Here is a 12807-nt window from a genome sequence, read left to right on the forward strand (position 1 = left end):
TGGGCCCTCGTGGAGCCCACAGGTCCAGGAACACTTCTGAGAGCAGGCACAGCTCTGGCTGTCACTGAAGCAAAGCTCTCCTTGATGCCTGCTTTTGTGAACATACACCCAGCTGTTGTGAAGACCCTTGGCCCCCAGGCAGAGCCCACGGATGGCTCTTGGAATCCACATTTCCCTCTTCCTCTCCTGCTTACTGCGCCTCCAGGATTAACTCGCTCTGTCAGGGACGTGCCGGTTCTGCGGATGGGGTTCCTTTTGGGTCTGCCAGGTGAGTCACGTGCTTCCCTTCTGGCTCCAGACCCTCGACGGGAATAGGGCATGTCCTTCCTGCAGTTGGAGAGGACAACTTTTTAAAGGCAGGGAGCAGAGAAGATATTATCGGTCATTTAGGTATCAAGAGTTGGCAGTGAGATAGGGCTCCTTGTAAGATGGAGGTTTCATTATTACTCTCAGCAGGCGAGAATCACTTACATTGAAAGAATTCTTGGTTTGTGGTCCACTGTCAGGGATGTGGTGGAAGGTGACACAGGGCTGTGGGAACAGGCTGAGGAGGTGCCAGCCTCTCGGGAGCTTGGCACTGGCTGCGTGGGTGACCAAGAAGCTCACCAAGTCGTGGCTGCAGTAGGACGTCTTTGGTCCCCCAGCCTGCTGGGGGGGTGCGGTAGGTCTTCTGGGGACAGGCGGTGTGCTCAGGTGACGTCATGAGGGCAGCCAGCGATCTTCCATTCAGAGTAGGTTTCCTTAACCTTGACTCGCGTGGCACCAGAAGCCGCGAGGACCTGACACTGTGGTGTGTGTGTTCACACCCGTTGCTGTTACCCAGCTGTAAAGCGTCGTCAGCTTCCAGAAGAGGAGCTGAGCTGGCCCGTTACCCGCAGAGGCCTGGGGCTGTGGCTCTGAGCTCGGCCTCCTCGCAGTGCGAGAGACCTGGTAGTTTTGAAGGAATTTCGCAGAATCCACAGAAAGGCTGCTCCTTCTCTGGGAGGGTGGCACTTTGTCATGTGGCATCCTCGTGGTCCTGAGAATGGGTTGGTGATAGCAGGTGAGGAGTGAAATAATGGATTTGCAAGGACTGGGTCAGTTTTCTCAGTGCTGTTGAATAACAGTGATTGCCTCCCTTCTGGTCAGCCTGTGGCCTGAGCCCCTTGGGGTGACTCCCGTCCCTCTTCACCTCGGCAAGTCCGGGCGGTGTGCGGGCAGCCCCAGGAGATGCCCCGACTGAGAGCAGGGCCTGGAGTGCATCTTGGAATCTTGGGCTTTAGGCCCCTCCCAGCCAGGGTTGGGGCGAGTTTCCTCCTCGACGTGACCCCCACTGCCGCGCGGACCACACTGACCACAGCCAGCCCCAGCGTCCCACCCAGCACAGGAGATGGACTCGGGCTGCTGCTCGCCCTTCCCCTGGCCGAGGTGGTCCCGTGTGCCCGGCTCGCCCAGCGTGCACGCGCTGCTCTCAGGAGTTCCGCTGCTTTTCCGTTCATTTATTTTATATAAGTCTATCCCCACCCTTTAAAGATCTAAACGTTCTTAATGTTTACTTTGCTCACCTACCATTTTGTGGTGTATTTACTTCCTAACAGCCAGTGGACGGTTATTCTGGAAGATTTTTTTCCCCCTTTATTGGCCAAACGGAGGTTGATTTTCCAGGTCCCATTGAGAGAGTCACTTGGCGGGCATTCAAACATATCTGAGTTTTGACATGCTTTGTACAGTGTGATCAAGGGGCGTAGTGAAAACCAGCCCATACACCTTCTGAGATAAGCAGCCCTCTGTGTGAGTGGTGATGGGAGGAGCTGAGGGACAGACTACCGCCTGCCCCGAGGTTCGTGCTGCCTGCTGCCCGGAAATCCGGGGGGGATCGAAAATAAGTTACTGTGTGTGTGTGCGTGTGCGTGTGCGCTGGGGGTGTTGGGGGGGTCGGGAATGACAACACATGCTACGTGTGTACACTTTCCGACATCGCGGCTGTTCCAGGTGACGCTGGCTCGTGGGTGTGGCCGGGTGGCACTACCCAAGCCTTGCCAGCCCCAGCCGGGATGCCCTGTTCCATCACCCTGCCTCCTGGGGTGTGAGAGGTGTGCACCCTGCCTCTGCTCCAGGGCACGCTGGACTCTTCCTCCTCACGGATCTGCTCGGCCATCTCTCCTTCCATTCAGCCCTCTGCCTAAGTGTCCTCTCCTCGGGGCTACTTGCCCTGACCACCCTCCTAAGACAGCCGCCCCTCAGCCTGTCCTGCTCTATTTATCGTCCTAGTGCCCACGATGGTCTGAACCCCGCCTCTCTGTAGACTAGATTGTTCTGTTGGCTGCTCTGGCCCCAGGGCCTGGCGGCATCTCTGGCATGCAGTGGGCACCGGGCACCCGTGGACTCCTGGGTGATGGAGGACGGTCTTGTTCACGGGCCTTTTCACCGACTGTCCCTCTGTTTCCTCCCCTCACCGTCCCAGGAGGCTGTGAGCTCGACCTGGCCTGCTTTTTCCGGCTGATTAACGAGATGGGCGGCATGCAGCAAGTGACTGACCTCAAAAAATGGAACAAACTAGCAGACATGCTGCGCATCCCCAAAACCGCCCAGGACCGGCTGGCCAAGCTCCAGGAGGCCTACTGCCAGTACCTGCTCTCCTATGACTCCCTGTCCCCCGAGGAGCACCGGCGCCTGGAGAAGGAGGTGCTGATGGAGAAGGAGAGCCTGGAGAGGCGCAAGGGGCCCCTGGAGGGCCACACGGAGCAGGACTACAACCGCTTCCACCCGCTGCCCCGCTTCGAGCCCAAGAACGGGCTCATCAACGGCGTGGCCCACAGGAACGGCTTCCGCAGCAAGCTGAAGGAGGTGGGCCCCGCACAGCTCAAGACGGGGCGGCGGCGACTCTTTGCTCAGGAAAAGGAGGTGGTGAAGGAGGAGGAGGAGGACAAAGGCATCCTCAGCGACTTCCACAAGTGTATATATAAGGTAGGGCCCCTGTGCGGGGCCTGGGTATGAGGCCTCGGGTGCACATGCAGGGGCCGGGGGCTCGGCTGTGTCAGGCTCCCGAGACCCCTGACGGTCGGCTCTGGGTACGTTCCTCGTAAAGAGAGGTGTCTGCAGCCTGCAGGGGGCTGGGTGTCCGGACGAGGTTACTGGGCGCCCAGCCAGGGGAGTCGCTTGCCCGCCGTGGCCTTGGGCTTCCTCTCCATTAAATGGGTTTGTGTGTGCGCGTGCACATATGTGTGCCCACGTGCCAGGGATGCAGCCTGGGAGCCACACCCCCTCATCCTGGAGTGGCTGCCCGTCGGGGCCAGGGCCTCTCGTACACACAGGGACCAGGCCCTCTGTAGCTCCCGATGGACATCCCCCCACTGCCACCCAGCCTGCCCAGCTCGGCTCTGCCGGCCCCTTTCTGTCCGCCATCTCGGGTCTCCTGGGGAGGGGGAGGGGAGGCTCCCTCCTGCTGCTGCATCCCATAACCGCCCAGCCATTCCAAGGAGGCTCCCTCCTCTGGGGCGCGCGGTGGTGTCCTGGTGTCTTCCCACTTGGCGGCCTGGCTCTGTGTCCACAGGGCGGTGGAGACCCGGGCTGGCAGGGGGCACAGACTAGGCGCTGCCCCTGCGCCGCTCTGGCAGTGATCTGCTCCGTAGGCTTGGGGGAGGGGCCCTGTGGAGGCCTTGGTGGTCACGCTCCCACCGCACGAGCCTGTCCGTGGTCTGGGCACGCGTCGGGCATCTGCGGTTCTGCCCTGAGTTTGGCCTCTTCCGTTTGAGTCCCCACTCCGAGGTCCCACCTCTGGCCACCCTCTGCCTCGCTTCTCATTCTCTCCTAGGCTTGAGTCCTGCCCTCCTTTCTGGAGAGAGATGCCTGCTTGCCTAGAGCTTTTCCTGTTACTGGACCCAGCCAGGGTTGGGTCCCCTCAGCTGTGGCTGCAGTCTGGTGGCCGTGACAGTGCTCCGTGGCACCTCTGTGCGCCGAGGGGCCGGGAGCTCGAGGCTCCAGGTTCTGAGCCCCCTCAGCATCTGGGGGCATTGACTGTTGTGTGCTGGGTGTCATCGTCTTGAATTACAGGCACCCTGCTTTAGCTGACACAAAATCAGGTCCCTCCTAGAAGTTAGGATTTTATTTTGTAATGAATGGCAGGTCAGGAGAAGTTTGGACTTGTACAGCAGTTTCTGTTTTAGGTAGAACCCTCTTTACAGAGCTGAAGAGCAAAAGCACAGGGCAGGGTCTGCGAGCTGACTGCTTTGACTGCCCTTCCAAAGGCAAGAAGGGTCTGCCCCCTTCCTAGACCTGCAGCTCTGTTCATGGGGATGCTCCAGCATCGCCTCGTTAGGGAGACCCTCCCTGACCACCTACCTTGCAGCCCTGCCCCTCTGCTTCTGGTTCATCGCGCTTAGTGCCACCTCCCAGCTGTTTTGTGTGAGTCAGAGTTCCCCAGGCTGCCCTGAGGCCAGGGACGTTGTCTGTTTTGAGCACTGCTCTATCTGCAGCCCTTAGAACTAGGCCTGTACACAGTAGGTGCTCAGTAAGTACTTCCACAGTCAAAGGGTGAGCATGCCTGGTCAGGGAGGAGTGGAGGGCTTGCCTTTAGAACAAAGCATATCCGTGATGCCACGTGTCATCCCAGTGAGCTTGTCCTTGTTAACATTCCCAGGAAGGGGTGGTGTGCAGGGGTGGGGAGGGGACATCGGATAATCTGAAGAGCCTGCGTGCTGTCCCAGGGAGGCGTGGGGGACAGGGAGTGGCTCCGTGGCGAGAGAAGGGCCGCATCCCTCTGTCCCCTGCACATCTACGAGGCCAGGCTGCTCATCTGGCTGGTTCTCACGTGAGGACCCTCAGGGTGGGTGTAGGCGTCACCCAAGTTTCTTTCCCGGGGTCCCCGGTCCCGAGGTGCGGCCAGTGTCTGTCTTGATGCTGTTGGTTTCCCCCTGGCCACAGCCTTTCTCCTGCCCTCACGTGGGGCAACCGGAGGAGCCCTGCCTCTTGCCACGTTGCACTCGTTGCTCCAGGGAGTGAAGGCAGCTTTGAAGCGGGGCACCTCGGCAGCGCACCCGGGGCTCCTGTGGGACCCCGTTCTGCTGGCTGGCGGGGGGTCTGGCCCGGCGCTGGATGGCCAGGGGTCTTCCGCCTCCTTTGTTGGCACCGAGGGTCTTTCTCGGGGAATGTTTTTCCTCCGCCTCTGCTCGTGTCAACTCAAGATGTGGCCCGGCCCCCGGTCACAGGGACGCGTCACACAGGGGTCCATGACGAGGTGGCCTGCTTTGGGATCCTGGCTCTGCTTTGTTCCTTACGCTTGACTCTTGTTTTTGTTTTCTTTTCAGGGAAGGTCTGTTTCTTTAACGACTTTTTACCGAACAGCAAGAAATATCATGAACATGTGCTTCAGCAAGGAGCCCGCACCAGCTGAAATCGAGGTGCGTGAGCTGGGCGGTCCCGGCCCCCGTTCCGCTCGGAGCCAGGGATGGAGGCCCTGGGCCTCCTGGGGCGGGGGGGCGTGCGGAGGGGTCGTGAGCGCTCAGCCCGTCGTCTGGGCTCTGGGGATGGCCAGAAGTTTCAGCCCGTGTTGGTCCCAACTTGTGCAGAGGTAGCAAAGGTGTAATGGAGAGAATGAGCCTCCCCAGCTTCGCCCCGACTCCCCTGGAGCCGAGGCCCGTCCTCAGGGTGCCTGTTACGCAAGAGAATGTTTGGAATCCCTTGAAACCACAGTTATGCTTTTTCCTCTCTCCTGTTTTTCATTTAATGGGGTTGGCAGGTTGCCAGTTTTGTGCTTCTGAGTTGCGTGAGGTTGGAGAGGTGCAGGCGCGTCTGCGCCCAGGCCAGCGAGTGGGGGTTTGGCGTGAGGTGTGGCCGGGGGTCGGCGCCCAGGGCAGCGCCCAGCCGAGCCGCCGGGGGCTCCCGGATGCTGACGTAGGTGGGCCTGTCCAGGGAGAGGCCCGACTTCCCTCGCTGGTTCAGGGCGGCTGCTGGCGGAGCGTGAGGTGTTGCGGACCGCAGCCCAGCTGTTGGTGAACAGCTGGTTTCAGAGCACGTCTTTTCCTTCAAAGATATGTGCTTCTTCTTCTCGGTAAAACCATGCCGGCCACCAGGGCGCCCGGGCCCTGACTTGATCGGGTTTCCCAGGAGTGGGATTTCCAGGACAGTCTGGGTCACCAGGACGCCTGGTCCCCTGCATCTGTGCCGCGTGGGACCCCACCTCTGATGGTACCGTCAGAAACCCAGGAGGTCCCGCCCTGGTGCTCAGGCCTGGTCTCCCAGGTTGGTGAATTCCGTGTTCGATTTTGGCATCACCGTCATTCCTTTTAGGCCCCGGGTCTGTACCCTGGGCGGTATCTGTGAACACCACACAGTGGCCTGATCTTTGGCCCTGCCAAAGCCATGTTCCATCTACCGCGATGCCAGCGGGGCCCTGATTCTGGGACACGTGGCCGTCACAGTTGCTTCCCGAGTGCCTGTGCCATTTGTGGGAGAAACGTCAGAGGAAAGGAACGCGACTCTGGGGCTGAACGTCGGAGCTGGAAAAAGAGGCCTTTGCTTCACAGCACAGGTCCTGGTCGGGAGTCCCCTAAGGTTAGGGCTGTCACTGTGCGTCGCTTCCTACTCAGGAATTAATTCTCTCTGGAAGCCCAGGTTTCGCTTTAATAGTTGTATAATATCTAAACACAAAGGGAAGATTTGCTCAACTCCACACTTTAAGTCTGGCTGACTTCTAGATCCTGCAAAGAGGCTGGGCCCTCTCCTTGGCCGGTGTCACCAGCCCGAGTGGCCCCCCTGTAGCGGACGGCCCCCTTCCTCCCCCGCCTCTTTCACCCAGCAGAGGTTGGTGTGAGTCTAGTCAGGACTGGCCCGAACCCGTCCCCTCAGACAGACTGCTGCTCCGTCATCCCCTGCCTGCGAGGACGTCTGTTTGAGGAACCCGGGCGTTTAATGCTGTCGACTTCCTTCTTGACACGGGGCATCTGGCCGCCCCCAGGCTGGTCTCGTTGCAGAAGCCACATGGCGGGGTGGTGGCTGACACCGGGGGCTCGTGGGTGAGGCTTCCTCCTTTAAGTGGGGTTCCAGGAAGCAGGGGCGGGTGATGCTGTGCTTCTGGAATGATGAGTGAAGACACAGTGAGGGGGGAAACTGAACCCCTCTCACCCGTTAGCAAAGCCCATCCCGACCTCCTCTTGCCCCGCAGTCGTTTAGGTCATGCCCACCCCCCCCCCCCATCTGTTGCGCTGGCTTGGGTCACAGCCTGGGGGTCCGACCCTCACGTGCAGCCCGCTCATTGGGGGTGTGCAGCGTGTCTGCTGAGACGCCTGCCTGGGGCTGTCGTCATTACACCTGCGGATGGTGGCCACACGTCTTCAGCCCCTTTGCTGTTATCGCTTTCTCCCTCCCTTTCGTATAAATGATTTTTAATTGTGGTAAAATATGGGTAACATTTACCATTTTAGCCATTTTTAAGTGCAGTTCAGTGGCACTGAAGTCCATTCATGTTGTTGTGTGACCGTCACCACCATCCATTTCCAGAACTTTTCCATCTTCCCAAACTGAAAGTCGGTTTCTGTTAAACACTGAGCCCCCGTCCTCCCTCCACGCAGCCCGTGACACCGCCGCTCTTCTTTCTCTCCGACTTTGACTGTCCTCGGTACCTCACGGGAGTGGCATCACGGTATCTGTGCTTCTGAGACTGGCTTATTCCACTTAGCGTGAAGTCCTCAAGGTTCATCCGTGTTGTCGCGCGTTTCAGAGTTGCCCTCCTTTCTGAGGCTGAGTCGTATTCCATGGACGTTGTACCTTGTGTTTATCCATCCGTCCACTACGGACGTGGCTGCCGTGACTGTGGGCGTGCGGCCGTCTGTCTGCAGCCCTGTCCCCCTGCTCCCTAGTGGCCGTCGCTCTAGACCAAGATGGTCCCTTCGTCTCGCGGCGTTGAGTTGAGCTGGGCCCTGCGGCCGCGGGCAGCAAGGCGGTGCTGACGGCCCTCCCTCTCCCCGCAGCAAGAGTACTGGAGGCTCGTGGAGGAGAAGGACTGCCACGTGGCCGTGCACTGCGGCAAGGTGGACACCAACACCCACGGCAGCGGCTTCCCGGTGGGAAAATCAGAACCGTTTTCAAGGTAACGTCGGACGCTCCTGCCCGTGTCCTGGGGCCTGGACGGTGCCCCCCCGCCGCGCCCGTCCGTGACGCCCCTGTGCTTCCCTCTGCAGACACGGATGGAACCTCACCGTCCTCCCCAACAACACGGGCTCCATCCTGCGTCACCTTGGTGCTGTGCCTGGTAAGCCTGCCTCGGGCGGCTGTGGACCCAGCTCGCCCCGTCGAGAGCTGGAGGGGAGGGGACTGCAGCCCCCGGCGCGTAGAGAGAACTGGGATTGTTAGAGAAGAGAGAGGGGTTGGCATCATGACTGAAGTCAGTAAAAATGCGGAAAGGTAAACCAAATCGCAGATCTAGAAGCTGGGCAGATGCGTAATGGCCAGCTTTCCGCCTTGGCCAATTTCAGAGCGAACGTTCCGACTCCGTGGGGCTACTGCCTCACAGCCGGGAGAGAAACCAGTTGTTCTGGGTGTTGTGGGAAGAAGGGGCCCCTGGAGGAGGTGACTGGCGTGGGTGACCCCACGCTGCGGGGGAGGGGTTACCCCGAACAAAGGGGCCCCGCTTCCTGGCTGGTGGCCAGTCGACAACAGTCGTGGTCGTGTTCCTTGGGCATCTTGCTTCCTGCCTTAAGTCACTAGTTAAGATGTTCTTCCACTACTGTTTTGTAACAGTGTCATGTGATCTTGGTTTCTGTATAAGAAGCAGGAAAGAGCAAGTCCCTTCTTCTCACTGGGTTTTGTCTGGTTTTGAATCCCATTTCTTCCTTTTTTCTTGTTTGGGGAGAAGATGCAATTTCTCTTGCTGTCACCCTGAGACATTGGTCTTCATCCTGCCCTGTCCCCTTTGTTCTAGGAGTGACAATTCCCTGGCTAAATATTGGCATGGTCTTTTCTACCTCATGCTGGTCTCGAGACCAAAACCACCTTCCCTACATTGACTACTTACACACTGGTGCTGACTGCATTTGGTGAGTACACTGGCCCCAGGCCTCCTGATGCCACCTCTCACTCACTGATGGCTGACAGCCTTGGAGGACTGACTTTGCGAGTCTGTCCCGTGTTCCCTGTCATATCAGCTTGGGGAGCTGTGCTGGAAGTCGAGCTGCTGGAGAATATTTTAATTTGCTCAGGTGATGAGCAAGGTTGAGCATCTGTTCTTAGGCTTATTGGTCATTTTCCTTTTCTCAGTTGCCTGCTGACAAGGGGCTTTTCTTCTGTGAGGTTTTCCCCTGGTGGTTGTTGATTTCCAAGAGTTCGCTTCATAGCAGGGTCAGAAACAGTGAGAGCGCGGCAGGAAGCTGGCTGGGAGTGGCGCCCATCTCGTCAGCCGCCGCCTCGCCCGGTGTGAACTGTTCTCTCCGTGGCCTCGCGTGAGTGGTGGTTTTCAGCCTCTCTTGGCAGCTGGTGTCTCCCAGTCCACCGACTGCAGAGAGAGAGTAGGTCTTACTGGAAGTGGAGTTCCTGCCGTGGGAGGTGCACGAGTTTGTCTGTTTCCCAGGAAGCCTTCTGCCCGGTTCCCAGGCGTGATCCTTAACCGTCAGGCTCACCAGCCCTGATCCGAGCTGGCTCTTCAGCTCCTTTGTTTACGACGGCAGATGGGAAATCACTGCAAATAATCAGATGTCTTGTCGTCTCACGGGCTGCCGGCACCGCATCCATCCATCCCACACTAACTGGGTTTATGGTCCTAATGGGGTGATTAGCATCGTTTATTAAAACAAACAAAGTCTTAGAACTAATGTTCTCCCTCCAAGGAGCCAGTGTCAGCAGCAGTCTGGCCATCACGACTCGCTCTGCCTTCCGGCTGCGTCAGGGCGAGTGGCGGTCGGTGTAGAGGCGGGCAGGCCCTGTGGTTGATCTTCTGCGGTGGGGCTGGGGTCTCGGGCAGAGCTGCGGGTGGACAGCCGGACGGTCCCACGCAGGGTGGCCGGTGCGTGGACGCTGGGGGTGTGCGGGCCCTCCTCCAGGAGCTACTGAGCCCTCAGCGCCGTTCCCCACGGAGACGCTGCCGGGCAGCGCCAGCCAGGCTCTGTTGAGAGTCACAGGGTCCCACGCAGGCCTGTGACGGGCCCACCGGACCCTGGTTCCTCATTGGGAAGTGGAGTGATGTGGCCCGCACCCCACAGGGTGATGGGGTGAAAGTTCGTGGCCCCGGTGGTCGTTGTTCTGCTTGGCCGTTGAGTGAGAGGCAGGGAAACCCGAGGTTCTGTGGGCTGTGTGAAGACTAATCCGTGGAACCTCACTGATGGGGAGGAGAGAGGCGGCCGGATAGGATCAGAGAACTTCATGGTGTGTGGTTTTTCTTAAAACATGTGATTGAGGTTAGAAACCCTGGATTTAAATCACAAATCCGTAACAGAATATGTTGGCATTGAAATAACAAGCACTTAAAAGAAAAGAGCCTTGGATGTGGTGAGTGCATCCTCTCACTCAGCAGAAGTCAGGACTTGATCCCTCACCTCCAGGGATTCATCACAGGTGCGTGCCCTCCCCACCAGGCCTGGGCAGCCTGAAGACCTGTCACACGGCTCCGGGGCGGGGGGTCAGATGTCCCACTGAAGCCTGTGGACTGTGGGGCTGGGAGGTCCCAGAGGAGGGGCCTTGAGGAGGCTGCACGTGCCTGCCTTGCGTGCTGACCACCGGCACTAGGATCTCGGGAGTTGTAGGTGGCAGGTGTGTCCCTGCTGGGTTCCTCCTGGGACACAAGTGGCAATTCCCATTCTCCTGCTCCCTGGGATCGCACTGAGGGTCCAGGTCCTTCTGGTTGAGTTCGGGCTGTGTTTTCCCCCACCATCTTCCCGGGCTCCTTGGCTCCAGCCAGCGGGGTCCGTGTTGTCTGAGCCCCAGCCCCTGTGCAGCCGCTCCCTTCCCCTGACGCAGGCCCTGGTGGGGTTGGTTGTCCTGCGCGTCTCTTGTGTACACCGAATCCTAGTCCTGCAGCGTCCTCTGTCTGCAACAGAAAAGTGTCAGGTGCCAGCCCAGCGATAAGTCGCAGCTTGCGAGGCTCACGAGAGGCTGTTGAGTGTGCAGATGTGTCTGGATCTGATTTATAGGGGCTTTTAAACATCTGCTTTTGGTTTGAAGGCTTTTTGGCTCACGCATAGGTCAGATCTGCATAAAAGATGCATGTTTGTCTGATGGAGTGGCCGCAGTCTGGCCACAGGGCAGAAGCGGCAGAGTTGCCCTGGGAGGAGACCCTGGGGACGCCTATGAGCGCGCCCACCTCCCCTCCTGCGCCCAGGGCCAGTTTCCAGGCTGCTGTTTGCTCATCTCTGAGGGAGCGTGGAGGACGGGCTCCCGGGCAGAGGGTCCTTGTCAACTCCTTCTGCCCTGATTCCAAACCACCCAGGTATTGCATTCCTGCTGAGGAGGAGAACAAGCTCGAGGACGTGGTGCACACCCTGCTGCAAGCCAATGGCACCCCCGGCCTGCAGATGCTCGAGAGCAACGTCATGGTACGGGGGCCAAGATGGTGGTGGAGACTGGGTGGTGTCAGGTGGCGTGGCCGACGCAGTTGTTTTATTAGCTCACCCTCTTTGTCGACCTGCCCCTCGAAGGTAAAGAGGACAATGAAAAATAAATCCTCCAGGGATCCAGCATAAGCAAAATGTCCTCTCTTATGAAAACCAAACTAAAGTGCGTTCCTCTGATTGATGGCCCAGGACACAGGGCTCATGCACGTGGGGAACTTTGACTCTGTTTCCGGGCCTGGTGGGTTTTGGTTTTTGTTTTTTGTTTTTTTTGTAAATGGCGACTGGGGTGCGCTGGGCAGCTGGACGACTGGGCCACCTAGGCCTCTGGTCAGGATCACTCAGGGATGAGCACAGCGGCTGCTGACCCTATTTTCAGACAGTCATGAGCCTACTGAGCTGCCGGGAAACTCTTTAGCCTAGAATTGTGTTCTGACAACCTGAGCTCAAGGCTTTTCAGGCCTCCGCTGACCCTGCCTGGGTCTCCTTTCGCTCCTGGGCCCGCCTCACTCTGGGTTTGGCTCGGAGAAGGTGAGCAGCAGCCCCTCCGGGGGGCCCGCAGCCCCCGTGCTGTGCACACGGATCCCGGTCCAACCCGGGCAGTGCCCGTGGGGACACGGGGCGCTCACAGCGGCCACGCCTTTGCCTGAATCGTCGTCACTCTTGGGCCTGTATCAGTTTAGAACTTCCTCCTCCTTTGTTTAGGAGTTACGTCTCTTTATTTTCTAAAGGAGAAAGAAAACGTCTTTCATACCAAACGTAATCTGTGTCGGGAGCAGGCTTAGGTCCCGATGCCCCGTCTGGAGGGCAGGTGTGCCGGCAGGCTGTCGCCTGGGAGGGAGGCACCCGGGAGGGCGGCCCTTGGCGGGCGTGCAGCTCAGCCCTGGTCTCCACAGATCTCCCCGGAGGTGCTGTGCAGGGAGGGGATCGAGGTGCACAGGACAGTGCAGCAGAGCGGCCAGTTCGTCGTCTGCTTCCCGGGATCCTTTGTGTCCAAAGTGTGTTGCGGCTACAGCGTCTCTGAGACCGTGCACTTCGCCACCACCCAGTGGACGAGTATGGGCTTCGAGACGGCCAAGGTAGGCAGGCGGCCCTTGGCACGCGTCCCTGTGCGTGTGTCTGTGTGTAGATAATGTTTAATTTCAAAGTGACTCCTGGAAACCTGAGTTGGCTGAGAGTTTTTTTTTAGGGAGGGAGAGCTGTTAGAGGTTGACTATATCATGAAAGTCGTCGAGCTCTGTTACTGACCCACTGCGGTACTGGGAGGTCGGTCAGTACTGGGAGGTCAGTACTG

At 58.8% G+C, this 12807-nt stretch overlaps 1 protein-coding gene across 9 annotated transcripts in view; it reads left to right on the top strand.

Moving 5' to 3' along the window:
- JARID2 (jumonji and AT-rich interaction domain containing 2) overlaps positions 1-12807 on the top strand; it is a 240623-nt gene that overhangs the window by 219990 nt on the left and 7826 nt on the right. For 8 of the 9 annotated variants that reach the window (XR_009701536.1, XM_061195743.1, XM_061195745.1 and 5 more), the window contains 7 exons: positions 2444-2946; positions 5286-5378; positions 7947-8065; positions 8157-8227; positions 8897-9011; positions 11393-11498; positions 12410-12592. Coding sequence is in view for 8 of the 9 variants with exons in the window: in XM_061195743.1 (XP_061051726.1) it covers positions 2444-2946; positions 5286-5378; positions 7947-8065; positions 8157-8227; positions 8897-9011; positions 11393-11498; positions 12410-12592 (1190 nt within the window). In the remaining variant the exon portion in view is untranslated. The remainder of the gene's footprint in view (positions 1-2443; positions 2947-5285; positions 5379-7946; positions 8066-8156; positions 8228-8896; positions 9012-11392; positions 11499-12409; positions 12593-12807) is intronic. The other variant, XM_061195749.1, reaches the window with a different exon arrangement.

This window comes from Eubalaena glacialis, chromosome 7 (assembly GCF_028564815.1).
Source record: "Eubalaena glacialis isolate mEubGla1 chromosome 7, mEubGla1.1.hap2.+ XY, whole genome shotgun sequence".
In the NCBI taxonomy this organism is placed as follows: Eukaryota; Metazoa; Chordata; class Mammalia; order Artiodactyla; family Balaenidae; genus Eubalaena; species Eubalaena glacialis.